This window comes from Nicotiana tomentosiformis, chromosome 6 (genome assembly GCF_000390325.3).
Source record: "Nicotiana tomentosiformis chromosome 6, ASM39032v3, whole genome shotgun sequence".
In the NCBI taxonomy this organism is placed as follows: Eukaryota; Viridiplantae; Streptophyta; class Magnoliopsida; order Solanales; family Solanaceae; genus Nicotiana; species Nicotiana tomentosiformis.
Window position 1 is genome coordinate 120475901 of NC_090817.1, and position 16071 is coordinate 120491971.

At 32.0% G+C, this 16071-nt stretch overlaps 1 protein-coding gene across 2 annotated transcripts; it reads right to left on the minus strand.

The window, feature by feature from the left end:
* Positions 1–9117: 9117 nt before the first annotated feature.
* Positions 9118–13521, minus strand: LOC104107568 (NAC domain-containing protein 30-like). Of its 2 annotated transcripts, none has more exons than XM_009616406.4 (4): positions 13351–13521; positions 11902–12092; positions 11195–11466; positions 9118–10073 (listed from the first exon to the last, which is right to left on the minus strand). In XM_009616406.4, exons 2-4 carry the CDS (start codon positions 12059–12061, stop codon positions 9519–9521), a joined length of 987 nt encoding a protein of 328 aa, XP_009614701.1. In that variant the 5' UTR covers positions 12062–12092; positions 13351–13521; the 3' UTR covers positions 9118–9518. The 2 variants fall into 2 exon arrangements, with proteins under 2 accessions (XP_009614701.1, XP_009614700.1); XM_009616405.4 differs by having other exon boundaries at positions 11902–12096.
* Between the last annotated feature and the right edge of the window lie 2550 nt (positions 13522–16071).

Genomic DNA, 16071 nt, shown 5'->3' on the forward strand with positions numbered 1-16071 from the left:
TGACTTGTAGAACTTATAAACCTAGAGCTCTGATACCACCTTGTCACAATCCAAAATCTAACTAGTCGTGATGGCACCTAACCCAACCCGCTAGGAAAGCCAGTTAACCACTAACCAATTCCAATACCAATTAATAAAGCAATTAAGTAAAGAAAATTATCTGAATTTAATACACTCCCCAAGAACTGGTAGTACAAATCATGAGCTTCTAAGAATAGAGTTTTACAAAACTGGTTAAATACATCATCTGTTTGAAAAGTACATAAACAGAGTTTCCCTATGTCTCTTATCCCTAGGAGGTCTTCCTCCACTAGCAGGTTTTTTCGAAAAACTCTATTTATTCTGGTGTGGATGGCAGGCAGACCTATATTTCTTGGTTTTATGAATCTAAGGCTACCATCAACAAGAGGCAGCTACAACCGGGACGCAGGTACATCTTTAATTCCGGCTCCCATCGATCACAGCAATGTCAGCAGTCAATATCTGCATGCAACGTGCAGAAGTGTAGTATGAGTACAACCGACCCCATGTACTCAATAAGTAACAAACCTAGCCTTAGGTTGAAAGTAGTGACGAGCTTGTACCAATATCGGGTCCAAAACCAATAGTCCACAACAGTCCATAACCACGTAAAGCAAATAATACAAGTAGTAACTTAGAGATAAAATGCTCAACTAAATCATGATTTCAAAAAAAATAGTTCTTCCTTTCAAGTACATCAGTGAAAACCCAAATCGTTTACCGAAGTTGCCAAAAATATGAATAAGTTTGAAAACAATAATTTTCCCAAAATTTCTTTCAATAATAAATGAGATGTTTCATTATCTTTCCAGATAACCCGTGTAAAACAAATGCACCACTATGCTAATCTGTCAACATGTGTGAGAAATCATGAATGATGAGATGTTGTACAGTATGAGAAAAATACATCTCTATTCTTGTATGTCATGTGTGCATGTCAATGCGATGCAACTCAGCGATAAAATCATATACATACTCTCAGAGTATCATTTCACTCAGTCCTACCAGTCACTCAGTCCTCCCACTCACTTAGTTCTCCCAGTCACTCAGTCTTCCCAATCGCTCGGCACTCGCACTCAGTAGGTACCTGCGCTTACTACGGGTGTGTACAAACTCCGGAGGGGCTCCTTCAGCCTAAGCGCTATAATCTGCACGGACAACTCACGTGCTATAGTATCAATATCGGTAGCTGTACGGACAACTCACGTGCTATAATAAAGCCTATAAGACCTGCTGCAGGCGGGCAGCCCCGATCCACATAATAATAAAGTATATAAAGCAAATATGACATGTTGCGGCGTGCAACCCGATCCCATAATTATCCTCACAATCAGGCCCTCGGCCTCACTCAGTGATCAATCTCTCAAGTCTCTCTCATGGGCTCACAATGTCATAAGAATAGCCCGAAAATGATGATATGATGTATCAATAAATAACAACAGAGACTGAGATATGATATGTAATGACATGAATATGACTAAGTATGAATTTTCAATTTAAAACAAATAATTCACAGTAATATGACCTCTGTGGGTCCCAATAATATTGGCACATAGCCTCAACATGATTTTTAATATGATTCTCAGCTCAATTTCTTTAACATAAAACTACATAGAAAATGCCAAGATTATTTGACTACAAAATTTAACGGAAATAATTATGTCACAATTTTCATGGTGCACGCCCACACGCCTGTCACCTAGTATGTGCGTCACCTCCCAACAATTCACATAATACATATATTCAGGGTCCATACCCTTAGCTCCAAGATTAGAAGAGTTACTTATCTCGAACAAGCCGAATCCAATGTCGAGCAAGTTAAACAATGCTCTAGAAATTCCATTCTGCGCATAATAACTTCCGAACGGCTCGAATCTAGTCACAATTAATTTGATTCAGTCAACCCAAATTATAAGAATTTATTCCATATCAAAATACTAATTTTTTCACAATCTGAAATTACACTCAAAAAGCGCATGTGGGGCCCACATCTCGAAACCTGAAAAAAGTTACAAAATATGAACGCACATCCAACCACGAATCCAACCATATAAATTTCACTAAATTTCGACATCAACTCGATCCTCAAATCTTCAATTAAAGTCATTGAAGATTTTTAGCATTTTCAGCCCAATCTTTATCCATTTGAACTCAACAATCTTTCCATAAACCTTATTGATATGTATAAATAATACTATTACACCCAAGAATCATACTCTTAATCACCCATATTTACCCAAACTCGAAATTGAAGACTAGGGGCTAGAACCTTACCTCTTGGGTGAAGATCTTGTGATATTTCCTTGTTGGATCTCATTTGATTTGGCATCCGATTCGTAGTTCTAGGTGTTAAATTGGTGTTTTGATAGCGCGAGCGAGTTCGTATGAGGTTTTTGGACTTGTGTGCATGTTTGGTTTGGAGCCCCGAGGGTTCGGGTGAGTTTCAGACGAGCCTCGGACCATTTTTGTTCAAGAAACCATAGTTGGAATTCTGGTGCTTCATAGTACTGGTTTCCTTCTATGCGATCGCGTGACTATGTACGCGATCGCGAAGGCTTAATGTCATTGATGAAAATTTAAACTATGCGATCGCATATTAACGTCCATGATCGCACAGTGACAGAAGGCAAACCACCGCGAACGAGAGGGCCAAACCGTGTTCGCGTAGAAGGAATGAGGCAGAAGCTGAAGCACAAAATTTATACTACACGATCGCACAAGATGTACTACGCGAGAGCACTGCCGCATTTGCGTAGAGCAAAAATCTGGGCAGCCAAAAATGTGCTTCTGGATCGCGAAGCATTGTACGGGATCGCATAAGGTAAAATCTGGGCAAACAGAACTTAAGTTCTAGAAATGGAATTTCGTCCCATTTTCTACCATTTTCGATTTTGAGCTCGGGTAAGACGATTTTTGGGCGATTTTCACGGGAAAATATTGGGGTAAGTGTTCCTTATCCTATATTGATTATATTTCATGATTCCATACTCATTTACATCATGAATCCGTGAATTTATGGAGGAAAAATCATATTTTTATAAAATCTTCCAAAAATATAAAATTAATATTTGAAGGTCAATCCGATGTCGGAATTCGATAATTTTTGTATGGTTGAACTCATATTAGAACGGGTATTCAGTTTCCGTGAGTTTTTTGAGATTCGAGACATGGGTCCCACGGTCAATTTTTAAAATAAATTTTGGATTTTAATCCGAAAAATTAGTAAATTCATATGGTATTAATTCGTACGATTTGTATTAAATATATTAAATTTTTTATGACTAGATTTTAGGATTTCGGATACTAATTCGCGAGGCAAGGGTGTATTGAAAACTTGAATTTGGTTGCGAAGCGAGGTAAGTGTCGTGGTTAACCTTGACTTGAGGGAGTATGACTTATTTGTCTATTTGCTACGTGATTTAATGTGCAGATACAATATATATGTGAGGTGACAAGTACTTATGCGTTGTGGTTGAGTCAAAGCATACGGGTGGAATTTGTTTATTGTGAATAATTGTCTATTTAAATAAGATACTCCTATTTAAGTTTATTATCGATTATTTGATCATTATTCGTAAAATTTTTATTCATTTAATTATTGTTGAATATTTTGGAAGGTGAAGTCGGTATTCTGGTATTGAATTGATTGATAAGTGTATATCCCCGCATTTAAATACTCTTTTGAATTTATATTATTAATTTCACGGTAAGGAAGAGTGTAAAAGCACGAAGGGTGATGTCCCATTTTTATTATTTATAATATCATTGTCATAGTAAGAAAGAGTGTAAAAGCACGAAGGTTGTTGCCATGCCATTTGTGAGTGTAAAAGCACGAAGGGTGATGCCGTGTCATTTTCAGAGAGTGTAAAAGCACGAAGGGTGATGCCGTGCCAAAGAGAGTTAAAGCACGAAGGGTGATGTCGTGCCAATTATTATTATTTAATTATCAGTTTATGAGAGGGAAGAGTGTAAAAGCACGAAGGGTGGTGTCATGCCATTTTCATATTATCAGTTGCTCATTTTATTGTTGAGGAATTAATTGGTTGCTAAGTGATAATTCTCCTGCTGAAATTATTATATCACCCCCTTTGCATGTTTTCTCCCAAATTTATAATGTGTTATTTATTGATTTATTGTTGTTCGTATTTGTATAAACTTGTGCAGATTGTTTACGTACGTGTCCTGTCATAGCCTCGTCACTACTTTGTCGAGGTTAGGCTTAACACTTACGGAGTACATGGGGTCGGTTGTACTCATACTACATTCTGCATTTCTTGTGCAGATTTTGGAGTTGGTCCCAGTGGCGTACCATAGACGTGCTCAGATTCAGCTACTCAGAGGAGACTTGACGTATAACTGCACAGCGTTTGCAGTTCTGAAATCCCCTTCTATCTTATCTTAGCTGTGTATTATCTTTCAAATAGCTTGAATATTATTCAGACCTTTATTTGTATTATTCTAGTACTTCTTGCACTTGTGACACCCGATTCGGGGATGTATTTTGATAATTCGGTATTTATGGTCTTCCGTACTTTATTTCAGTAATTGACTTCTATTAAATTAAATTTGCTTTAAAATAGTTAAGATTATTTTAACGTTGACTTGTCTAGCAAGTGAAATATTAGGCGTCATCACGATTCTGAATGTGGAAATTTCGGATCGTGACACATACCCATACTATCAGATAGTAAAATATCAATGTCATTCTAAAAGAATAGAGATAAAGCTAATTATTGCATGATATTATTTCATTGACACCGTGACATCAATATGTTTTGTTGCCTTATGAATTGTCGTAAGTTTTGTGGTTTTCATGTTTCTATCATTTTCTATGATATTTTGCTTTTTCCAAGTAAAATGAGATGTCCCTAGTCCGTTAAATACCATCTCGACGCGTATCAAAATACCTCAGTTCTAAGTTCCCCGGGGCCAACAACTAATTATTGAGTTCTAATCAATGTGAGTATGCAAGAACTTGCCTAATCTTAGGTAAAACATATGGGAGAAAGCAAACAAAAAAAAAAGTAAAGAAAAAAAGGCAAGAAAATAAGTCTTCTAAAGAGTCCAAATAGAAGTATCTTCAATTATAAAGTTTATCTTTCTAAGCAAAAAAAAAAAAAAAAATTCATTCCGTAATAATACCAAGGAAAATACAGAAAGCTATTGTGGTCATGCTTTCTTCTTTTTATTTTCTTCAGAGTTTCCTTTGGTTCTTATTGACAAAAGTAGTCTTGAAGGGTGTGTCAAGTAGTACTAACTTATAAAAAATTCTCAAAGCCAAAGTGAAAAGAAAATTACAATAGACAATGAAAATTTAAAAAACTAACATGAGAGAATGAAAATGAAGAAACTAACACAAAAATAGTGACCTTTATTGCATAAGGTGTTGGGAGGACACCAAGCAGTGAGTACTTTAGAGAAAAAAAAAATTATTAGTCGACAAAAGACAAAAGATAAAACTGATGAGTTACAGTGCTCCTATCTGCATTTTATAGAATCTAAAAAGAATATGAAAAGTCTTAACAGATGGAAGCTAAAAGAAGAGAACATAAAAAAGAGTACGAACAAGCTCATAAAACTTCTACATAAAAGCTGAAACGATTACAATAAATTCGATACACATGATTCAAAAGTTATTTAAATTCTTACTTATAACGCATCTAACCACCGTCTTTGATGCTAAAAGCTTGAAGAGAGGTTTTTTTAAGGTCAAGGGCAAAATGGTATATCAACTATTAAAAGATATTATGGTAAATCAATTTTATCTAAAAGTGTTCGCACTTATAACATAGTATGATATGATAAAGAGGCTTAAGGAGTAACGGCTTAACGGGAGGTAGAGGTGTACAAAGGAAACTGACAAGCCGCACTAAACCGATAATCCGAGTCAATCCGAGAAAAAAACTGAATTATGGTTTGGTTTGATTTTGTTTGGTATTAGAAAAAAATCCGACCAAAATTTGTTTGGTTTGGTTTGGTTTTAACTAGAAAAAGTCAAACCGAAATCAAACCAACCCAACATTACATGTATACAAGTTTTAAAAATATTTATACATAAAAATAATTATTGTAATGTAATTTATAAATATTTTATAAACTTTTTCATAGTTCTCTCTTTTAATGTATTATTTAAGCTAAGACTTAGATTTTTTAAGTGGTCAAATATATTTTATAACCCATAAAAGTTAGTAACTAAAATAAAGCCCAAAGCAAAATCAAATCAATACTAATGCTTAAAAAAAATCAATCAATACTAGGAAGTAAGAATGACAATAGTATTGTATATTTATTTTAGTTTTGCGTTGGTTAGATAGTGAAAATGCATAACTTAATTTTATCATTATTTAGTCATGTAAGTAATACTTAGTACTTATTTTAGCATGACTTAGTAATTTTAGATTATGTTTATTTTTATTATAGCTTATTAATTAGCAATATTTATTTTATGCGACTTGTTGAGTTTTTTCCAATAATCATGACTCTTCTCACATTATTTTGTATTATTTTCTTGTAAACCATCTTATATAGTTTAATCCTACTAGGACCTAAAAAATATTAGAACACAAATTATATATTTTATGCTATGAAGATTTTATTGAAAGAAATCCGAAAAATACGAAAAAATTGAAAAATTCGAGAAAAATCAAGATTGAAAAACCCGACTTTTGTTGGTTTGGTTTGGTTTATAAATTTAAAAATCTTGAGATAATTGGTTTGTTTTGTTAATTGAAAAACCTGAACCAACCCGACCTATGTACACCCTTAACTGGAGGGATTGGCCCCTTCAGTTTATGATATGAAACGAACACAACATATGTTAGATGTGTATATAAGTTAAATATTAAGGTTATACTGAAAGTGTGTAAAAATTTACACATCAGTGTGGTTTAACATATTGTAGTAGGTAACTTACCATTTTTTTCTAGATTACCAACCAGTATAACGCACAAAGTAGTACATATAATTGGATTTCATGTAATTTGATTGTGTAAAAATTACTACACTATTAGTTCATAGAGCTTAAACTCGCAAGTTAAATTTCTTTTGATTTTGGGCAATTTCAATAATTGATGGACTGGCTTTTAGGACTTTTTTAGTTGGATTAAGATCACGTTGGGCCTTTTACGTCTTGGTCTAGTTTTCCACTAATAATGAAAATCTTTACACAAATAGTCGTTCATATTCATTATTTAGTTTTTTAGTCACATATATAATTTATACATTAATTATACATAATTATACATATAAAGTACATAAAATATGTAAATATTATATCTCCACTGACTATTTTTAATTTATGCAGTTGAGTGGACGATTATTTGGGTTAATTCTTCTAGAATTGGATTCGGAAACGTGAGCTCTCGATTCGTAGCGTTTGTTTGGCCCATATAGATGGCCCGCAAATTGGTCCAACGTTCTGGCTCTTATTTTTCTCTCTCCTTTTCTTTTCTACATTCGATTCTCTTCTCTTTTTAAGGATAATACTCTCTTCGTTTCAATTTAGATGAGCTAGTTTGACTCGACACAGAATTTAAGGAAAAAAAAGACTTTTGAAACTTGTGGTCTTAAAAGCTTAAGGGGTAAAAATTTTGTGGGGTCATGACATTTATGTGGTTATAAAAGCTTCTCATTAAGAGTAACAACAACAACAACAGCAACAACGATCCAGTAAAATCCCACTAGTGAGGTATGAGTAGGGTAGTGTGTATGCAAACCTTACCTCTACCCCGAAGTAGTAGAGAGGTTGTTTCCGAAAGACCATCGGCTCAAGAAGACAAAATGAGACAATATCAGTACCACCACAAAGATCATAAGACATGAAAACCAGATCGAATATAGATGCAAAGCAAAAGCGATAGCCAATAAATAGACATGGCACTATGAGAAACGAAAGAGTAGTAAGACACAACATGTAAAAATTATAGAAATGTGTCATTCTTTTTGGAACAGACTAATAAGAAAAGTGTGTTATCGAAATTGAAACAGAGGGAGTATAATTTAAGAATAAAAGGAAAGAGAAACAAAATAGAAGTAAAAAAGAAACAAAAGCAAAAATAAGTGAAATAGAACAAGAAAATTTACCAAGAGATGAAGTTGAATTCTGATCGAAATTACGAAGTAGACATCGTTATTTTCATTTTTCAAAATTCAGTGTCAACCCACTAGGAAGTAAAAGAATTCTTTATTGTGAGTCCATTACTCAAATGGTCACTTAACTATCCGAAATTACCTAAATAAAGTCATGGTTATTTTGTTTGTAACAGCAATGTCACTTAACTATACCTATAGCACTCAGAAGGTCACTTGACTAGATTTCTCAAACTTTTGATTGTCAAATACCTATTTTACCCTCTAAATTATTAACTTTTGTCTTCTTTTTCTTTTCTTTTTTAACTTTTTAATATTGTAATCTTTTTTAATTTATATTATAGTCTTACCTATAGAATAAATAAATTTTATTTATAAATTAAAAATATTCAACATATATAATGTTGGAATAATAAAATACTAAGCATAGTAAAAAAATTAATTAGAACAATTTGCTCGTAATAATAATTTTGATATTAACAACAAAAACTCAAAGATTTATTTACACAATTCAAAATGAAAGAAAATAAAAGTTTTAAAATATATATTCCATGCACGTAACTATAAAAATAAATATTTAAAATAAAAATATTTTTATAATATACATTATATATTCTTAAAAATTATGCTCAATTATATTATTATTCCGATTATATGCTAGAAAACTATTTTTTTATTTTTTATTTTATAAATAAAACTTATTCGTTCTATAGGTAAGTCTATAAAATTGATTAAAAAAAGTAAAAAAAAATTATAATATTAAAAAAAGTAAAAGAAAAAGAAGATAAAAGTTGATAATTTAGAGGGTAAAATAAGTATTTGACATTCAAAAGTTTTAAAAATCTGGTTGAGTAACCTTCTGAGTCATATAGGCACAGTTAAATAATTTTTCATTTACATCGAAAGAAAAATAACTTTAGTGGAATAACCGTTTTGCGGAAAGTCAGAACCTGACGGGTGGACTTGGAACAGTATTGGCCACTATCTTAATTACCAGAGACAAATAGGACGGTTATAATTTTTTAGAGCATCTCAATTGTTGGATACGTAATAAGTTTACAAACTGATTAATCAAAAATTCAAAATATGATGATGTAAATCAAGGAAAAGAATAATACAATCAAAAAAAATATTTGAAGATAAAAAATAAAATAAAAAAGCTTCTTTGATCAGTAGATACAGAGAACATTACTTCACAGTTAACATCTTAAAATAGTTAAATGAAAGATAAATGAACAATTGAATTCTAAGGCCATATGCCTTGCAGCTGCCCTTTTCCCTTAATTCCAAATTTTCCCCTTTACCTTTTCTTTTGTCCTTGAAATTCTTTACTGCCAAGAGAAAAAAAAAGATTCTCTAATTGTTAAAATATTTTGATAATATAAACCATCTTCTTGAAGGATTGGAAGCTATAAATCGGGGAGACAGTCAAGCAAATGGCTTATATGATTCTGAGAGTCATCGCGATTCAATAATGGAGGATTAGTGAAAGAATGAGAAAGTGGCTCAATCAATGTGTCAAAATTCTTCCAATCATCATAAAATTGGCTATTATTAATCCCATTACTATGCTTCACTTCTTCGCAATCGTCTTCGTTGTTGGCTGTGTAATTCTGCTCACCAAGACTTTTATCTATTGTACACAAACTTGTTGAAATGGTAGGGCTATCAAGTTGTGGAAGTTCAGCTAGTTGATTCTCAAAGTAATTTTGGCTTGAATTAATGATCATATTTTGATGATCATGAGATGGATTAAATGTAAATTGGTGGAAATTTGTTGTTTGGTTGAATGCATTGTTGAGAGGTTGATGCATTGGACTTGGGATTTCTGATAGTGAAGAAGAAGGTCTATAAGTGGTGTTTGCTCCTCTAATATAATAAGCATTTTGCCATGCTAAATCTAAACATGGTTGCTTGTTTGGAGTTGGCTTCTTGAATGCCCTGCATACTACCCATCCTTCTTCCTGTAAAATCAAATCCTCATTGAGTAAAAGTTATTTTTTTCGTCAGGTCACCTAAAACATAAGTCCGAGTAATTATCATAATAAGTGCAATTATTAACCTGAAAAATTAGAATTATAACTTGCTATAACATGTTAAATTACACTAATAGTATGCAAGTTTTTACAATGTGTAAAAGTATATAAGTTAAACCCATTTCAATTGTTATTAGCTTGCTAAAAAGGGAAAAAGAAAAAAATAATCATTTATATGTTAGTTTTGTTGATTTTCCTAAGTCCCTGTGGAGCTACATTTTCTAGGCGATTTACAGATATTATCTATTAATCCCTCCGTTCAAGTTTATTTGTTTACTATTAACTTGGCACACCCCTTAAAAACTAATAAATAATATAATAAGTTTACTATATTACCCCTATTTATTATATGTTGGAAAGTAAATCGGAAATAAGTATTAGTAGTACTTAATATGAAGAGTAAAATAGGTATAAAATTGTAATTATCGATCGGTTTTCTAAAATGGACAAGTAAAAGCGGACATCTATAATTAGTATAGTGGACCAGTAAACTCGGACTTAGGGAGCACTAATTTAGTATGTCAAATAAGGAAGTTTTCTTTAAAAGTCTAAAATGCCAGTTTTTGTATGGCTTCACATGATTTATTAACAGCGAGCAGGAGTGGAACAAGTTTATGAACTAAGTGGAGTTATCTACTTGTTTCCCACCAGGATTGACTTCGATTTTTGTTTTTTATTACGAAAAGCATGGTCAGTTACATGATTGCATCATTTCGTTCATTTCTTTCAGGACACCTTTGGAAGAAATAACCTACTATAAAGAAAATGTGGATGGCTTTATATTCATTTTCCAAGATGTAATTATGTTTATGTTGTCCAATAGCAAAAGATATTGGATATTTTTTCATGAAAAACATAGAAAGCTCTTTTAAAGATAGTTATGGTTCATACTCAACACGATAATAAATACTCCTATGTACGTAATACTGATGGTATAAAAATATATTTATACAATCAGAGTAACTATAAATAAATTTTTACTATAAACATTTATGCTAAACTTGAAAACAATGATAATGTAACAATATGCAATCATATATTGATAGTACCTGAGGAGGAGCATGTTCAGAGGATTGGAGCCTGTATTCATGCATAATCCAATCACTTTTCCTTCCATTTGGAGCTCTTCCTTTATAGAAAACTAACGTCTTCCTCATCCCTATTATCTTCTCCTTTGATAACACAGCCTTATCTCTTCCTGTTGCCTTCCAAAATCCTGCTGTTGTGGCTCTATTTGTCCTCGTTCCTGTCGGATATTTCCTGTCCTTGTGACTGAAAAAATACCACTCATTTTGTTCTTCATATCCCAATTTACACCTACCTGCAATACGTGAGACAATTTTAAACAAAGAAAATATATAATTAGATTAAAAGTTCATGACAATGTGAAACATTCAAGATTTAATAAGCTATATATATATATATATATATATATATATATATTCTGCTTTTATATGACTTTTTGGTACTGTCCCTTCTTGTCTATATTTTCATTAATGTGGTGCTTATGCTTTCTTGAGTCGAGGGTCTATTGAAAATAATCTCTCTGTCCTCACAAGATAGGGATAAGGTCTGCATACACACTACCCTCCTCAGATCACATGCACGTTGTGGGATAATACTGAATATGTTGTTGTTGTATCCTTCTAGTCGAAGTGGTAAAGGAATTGCCACACTTATGTTTTTTACTAGTTTTTGTTTTTGAAGAAATTAAAAGAAAATGAACCAAAAAAGGCAAAAAAATTAATGAATTTACCTTCGATATCCCATGGTTCAATTCTGTAGAGATCAATATCAGTGATGACATCAAGGTCAATCTTGAGAGAGTTAATCTTTCTCTTGAGATAATATCCAACAAGTTCTTCCTCGGTTGGATGAAATCTAAATCCGGGAGGAACACATGAGTCCATCTCCATTTCTATCGATCTTCAAGTTAATTAATTTATTCTGGCTAAGGAAAAAAATAAATAAACATTAATCAGAAAGCAACTTTTATAAGAAATACAGACTATCATTTCAATAGTGTGAAGTTGAATATAACACATAAGAGTGAATGTTACACTTCATTGTCTTGTAGATTTCTCATCATTTACATCCATTCGTGAGCACAAGCCATGATCAAGAGGCATATGCTTTTGGTTTTTACTTGAGGTGGAGGGGATAATGGGTGGGGTTGAGCTTAACTTGATCTATATATGCACTGATAGATAAAAATAAATTTTTATTCATAATACCATTGTTGAAATTAATGACCTGAAAAATAAAGTAGGAATATTCTATAACAGGTTAAAATGCATTGCTAGTAAAGAACTTAATTAAACTATCGATGTATACTAGCTAAAAAAGCTAGTTACATGTTTTTTTTGGATCATTACTTAGTTTTTTTGTGGGTAGTTTACAAAGTGCACCACTAATGGGATCTAAGCAAAACAAGTATAAACATGAAAATCCACAAGAAATGATTAATGAGCCAATGGCCTATGTTGCATGTAATTGTAGTTATCATTTAGACAAGAGAAAGTAGCAGCCGAAAACGTTGACTTCTTTTAGTGTTGTTTTTAAAACAAAATGAAAAAGATGTTCTATATTCCAAGATAAATATACAAGCAAAAAATGTGCATATAATTTCTTTGAGTGCATTCTACTCAATAACACATGATATCCCTTCAGAAAAAACCCTTTTCGCACCCCCCCCCCCCCCCAATTTGCGTCCAATCTCAATACCACTCTCATTTCATGACCTGGGAGTTATAACATTCAAGAAAGATACTAACAAGGGTTGTACCGAAGTGATAAGTACACATTTAATCTTAATCAAAATTTTCGGGTTCGAACCCTCGGTATGAAAATACCTTTATTAGGGAGGTTTTACCCCAATAGGAGACTTTCCGACGCAAATCCGAATTTAATCGGTCCCAATACATACTGGGTGAGAAACCCAAAAAACTATTCAAGAAAGATCAATCAATTGCCTTTTTGTCAAAGAGAAAGAAAAGCAAAGTAAGAATCTTGTAGGAATACTTTGCAAGACTTACGATTGGAGGAATTTGCAAATGTTGACTTAACTTTCATCTTCTATCATTAGTAACACATATAATATATCCATCTAAATGAGTTCATGCACATCAACAAAAGAACTAGAGAAAAAGAGAGAGAAGGAAACTAAATGAGGAACAAGAGGGAATGCCACGTTTGCAATACTAACCAGAAAATATAAACCCTTTAGCTGATTGCGAACAGAGAAATAGACAATAGAATGAGGAAATATAAGGGGAGAAATGAAACCCTTGAAAGAATAAGTGAAATGAAGTACTTGGGAGAAGAGGAGATCAAGACTTAAGAATAGGAGAAAGGAGAGGGGCGAGAATAAAGTGGATAAATCAGGTGTTGGTTGAAATGTTGTTGTTGAGAAAGATATACAAATATATAGACAGAGACTTTAGCTAACTTTGCTAAGCCTAGTTAGCTAACTAGTTGTGTGTGTGATAAGCAGGTAGATACAAAAAGGAATGAAATTTATGATTTTGACAGAATGTTTTCCCGATTTGGTCATAAAGGAAAAGACTCACTTCCTCCTTTTCATTTTATATGGCAGCATTTAACTAACCATAAAATGAAAAAATATATTTTGTTACATATAAAAAGTATTAATTAAACATGTGATCTTAAAAATACTATGACAGTGTCATTGTAAAAATATCTCATTAAGAATGAAATAAAAAATTAAAAATTAAAAAGATTTCAATAATAGGAAGCCATTGTTAGAATTATTAAGTCTATGCACTACTTATATATATAAATGATATTAATTAGATAATTACATATAAGATTTTTATCTTAAAAATTAAATTAATAACCTACTAAAAATAACTTAAATTCATAATTTATAGGACAAGCTAGATATTAAAATTTAATCTAAGAGGAGAATTTGTTAGGACCTAGGATGGGTGGTGGGGGTTATTGTTTGTTGATGATTACGCGTGGGGTTGGCAGATAGAAGAAAGGTTTATTTGGACGGCGTGACAACAAATTCTCACGCCACCGTTATATTAGGCTCTAAGATTTTCCACTATAAATCCCTTTTCCTTTATATTTTGAACAAAAATCTTTTTCTTGTCTATTTGTTAGGGGTGTCCATAGGTCGGGTTGGTTCAGAATTTTACAATTACTAAATTAAACTAATTGTGTCGGATTATTAAACCTAAAGACCTAACCAAACCAATAAAACTCAAGTTTTTCAATCTCGATTTTTTCGGGTTATTCGGGTATTTTTCGGTAAAATCTTCGTAGCACAAAACATATAACTTGTGCTCAAAATATTTCCTTAATCCTAGTAAGATACAACTATATAAGGTATTTTTCAAGAAAATAATACAAAATATGAGATGTGTCATGGCATTATCCTAAAATATTCAACAATAAAGACAATAAAAATATGTAATATAAATATTGGTAATTAAAAAGCCATAATAAAAATAAATATAATCTAAAAGTACTAAGTCATGCTAAAATAAGACTAATAAGGGAGTATTAATTACACGACTAAAGGCTAAAGAAAAAATAAAAATAGGTTATGCATTTTTATCTAAATTATTGCAAAACAAAAAATAGATATTCAATACATTGTCGTTCGTAGTATTGAATTGAATGTCTTTCGTAACCATTAGTATTGATTTGATTTTGGTTTAGGCTTTTGTTAGCATTATTTAAGTTACTAATAATAATGGCTATAAAACTTATTGGAACATTTAAAAGCTCTAAGTCCAACATTGAAATAATATCTTAAAAGATAAAATTATGAAAAAATTTTAAAAATATTTATAAATTACATCACAATAAGTATATTTATATAGTAAATATATCTAAAAAAAATTATATATGTAATGTCGGATTGGTTTGGTCGGTTTGACTTTCTTTAGTTAAAACCAAACCAAACCAATTATGGTCGAATTTTTTTTTCCAACATCAAACCAAACCATAATCGGGGTTTTTTTCTCGGTTTGATTTGAATTATCGAATTAGTGCGGTTTGTCGGTTTCCTTTGTACACCCTTCTATTTGTCGCTCATTTCTTTAATGTGGTTTTACTAGTGCCCATAATTTTTTATTTGCTTATTTTAATTAACAAAGATAAAAATAACTATGACAATTTCACCATTAATTATAGGGAGAAAGGAAATTTTAGCATGAAGATAGAAATTGGTAGCGATATTGTATGTAGCCAAAACAGAAAAAAGAAAAAGAAAAAAAGAACAAGCAAATCTGTTTCGATTTTCGTGTTTAATTTCTCTTCCCATAGTCCAGCTTTTCTTTGTATGTTTGGTGCCCCGCCCTTACAGTTACACAATTGGCAACAACAGAACATCGACACCTGGAAGCCACGTGGATATCCATGTCGTCAATGCTGTCATTTGTGGTAAGCCATCACAGTTTGTAATTAATGATTAGGGCTAGTTAAGCTTAATTTGGCCTCAATTTTCATGCATGTTATGTCATCTAAATTGAAGGATTAATTAAAAGGATGTTTAAGTGAAAATAGTTAGTGCACGTAAAATTGTAGTATGACACATTTGCTTGTTTCTTTCCAGTTTCAACGAAATAGAAAGCAATAGTTCACTCCACAAAATAAATTTAGTTAAACTTTTCTTCCAGCCAAAAAAGGACATCAAGTGTGAAAAAACACAGAAATAGAGTCACCTTTTATCACTTTTTTACTTATTTTAATGAACCTGTGATTCACACATATTTCTCAATTAAAAAGTGAGTTTTTTAAATCCTATTTTCATGGGTACCCTTTAGTTTGTAGGCCTTGAGTACAGTAAAAGAGAGGATCTCAAAAACTGGCAGTTTTAAAGAATAATAAAATAAGATCAGGTGAAATTTAGGCCACGCAAATAGAAAATTCAAGAAAGATTAATTAGAAAAAA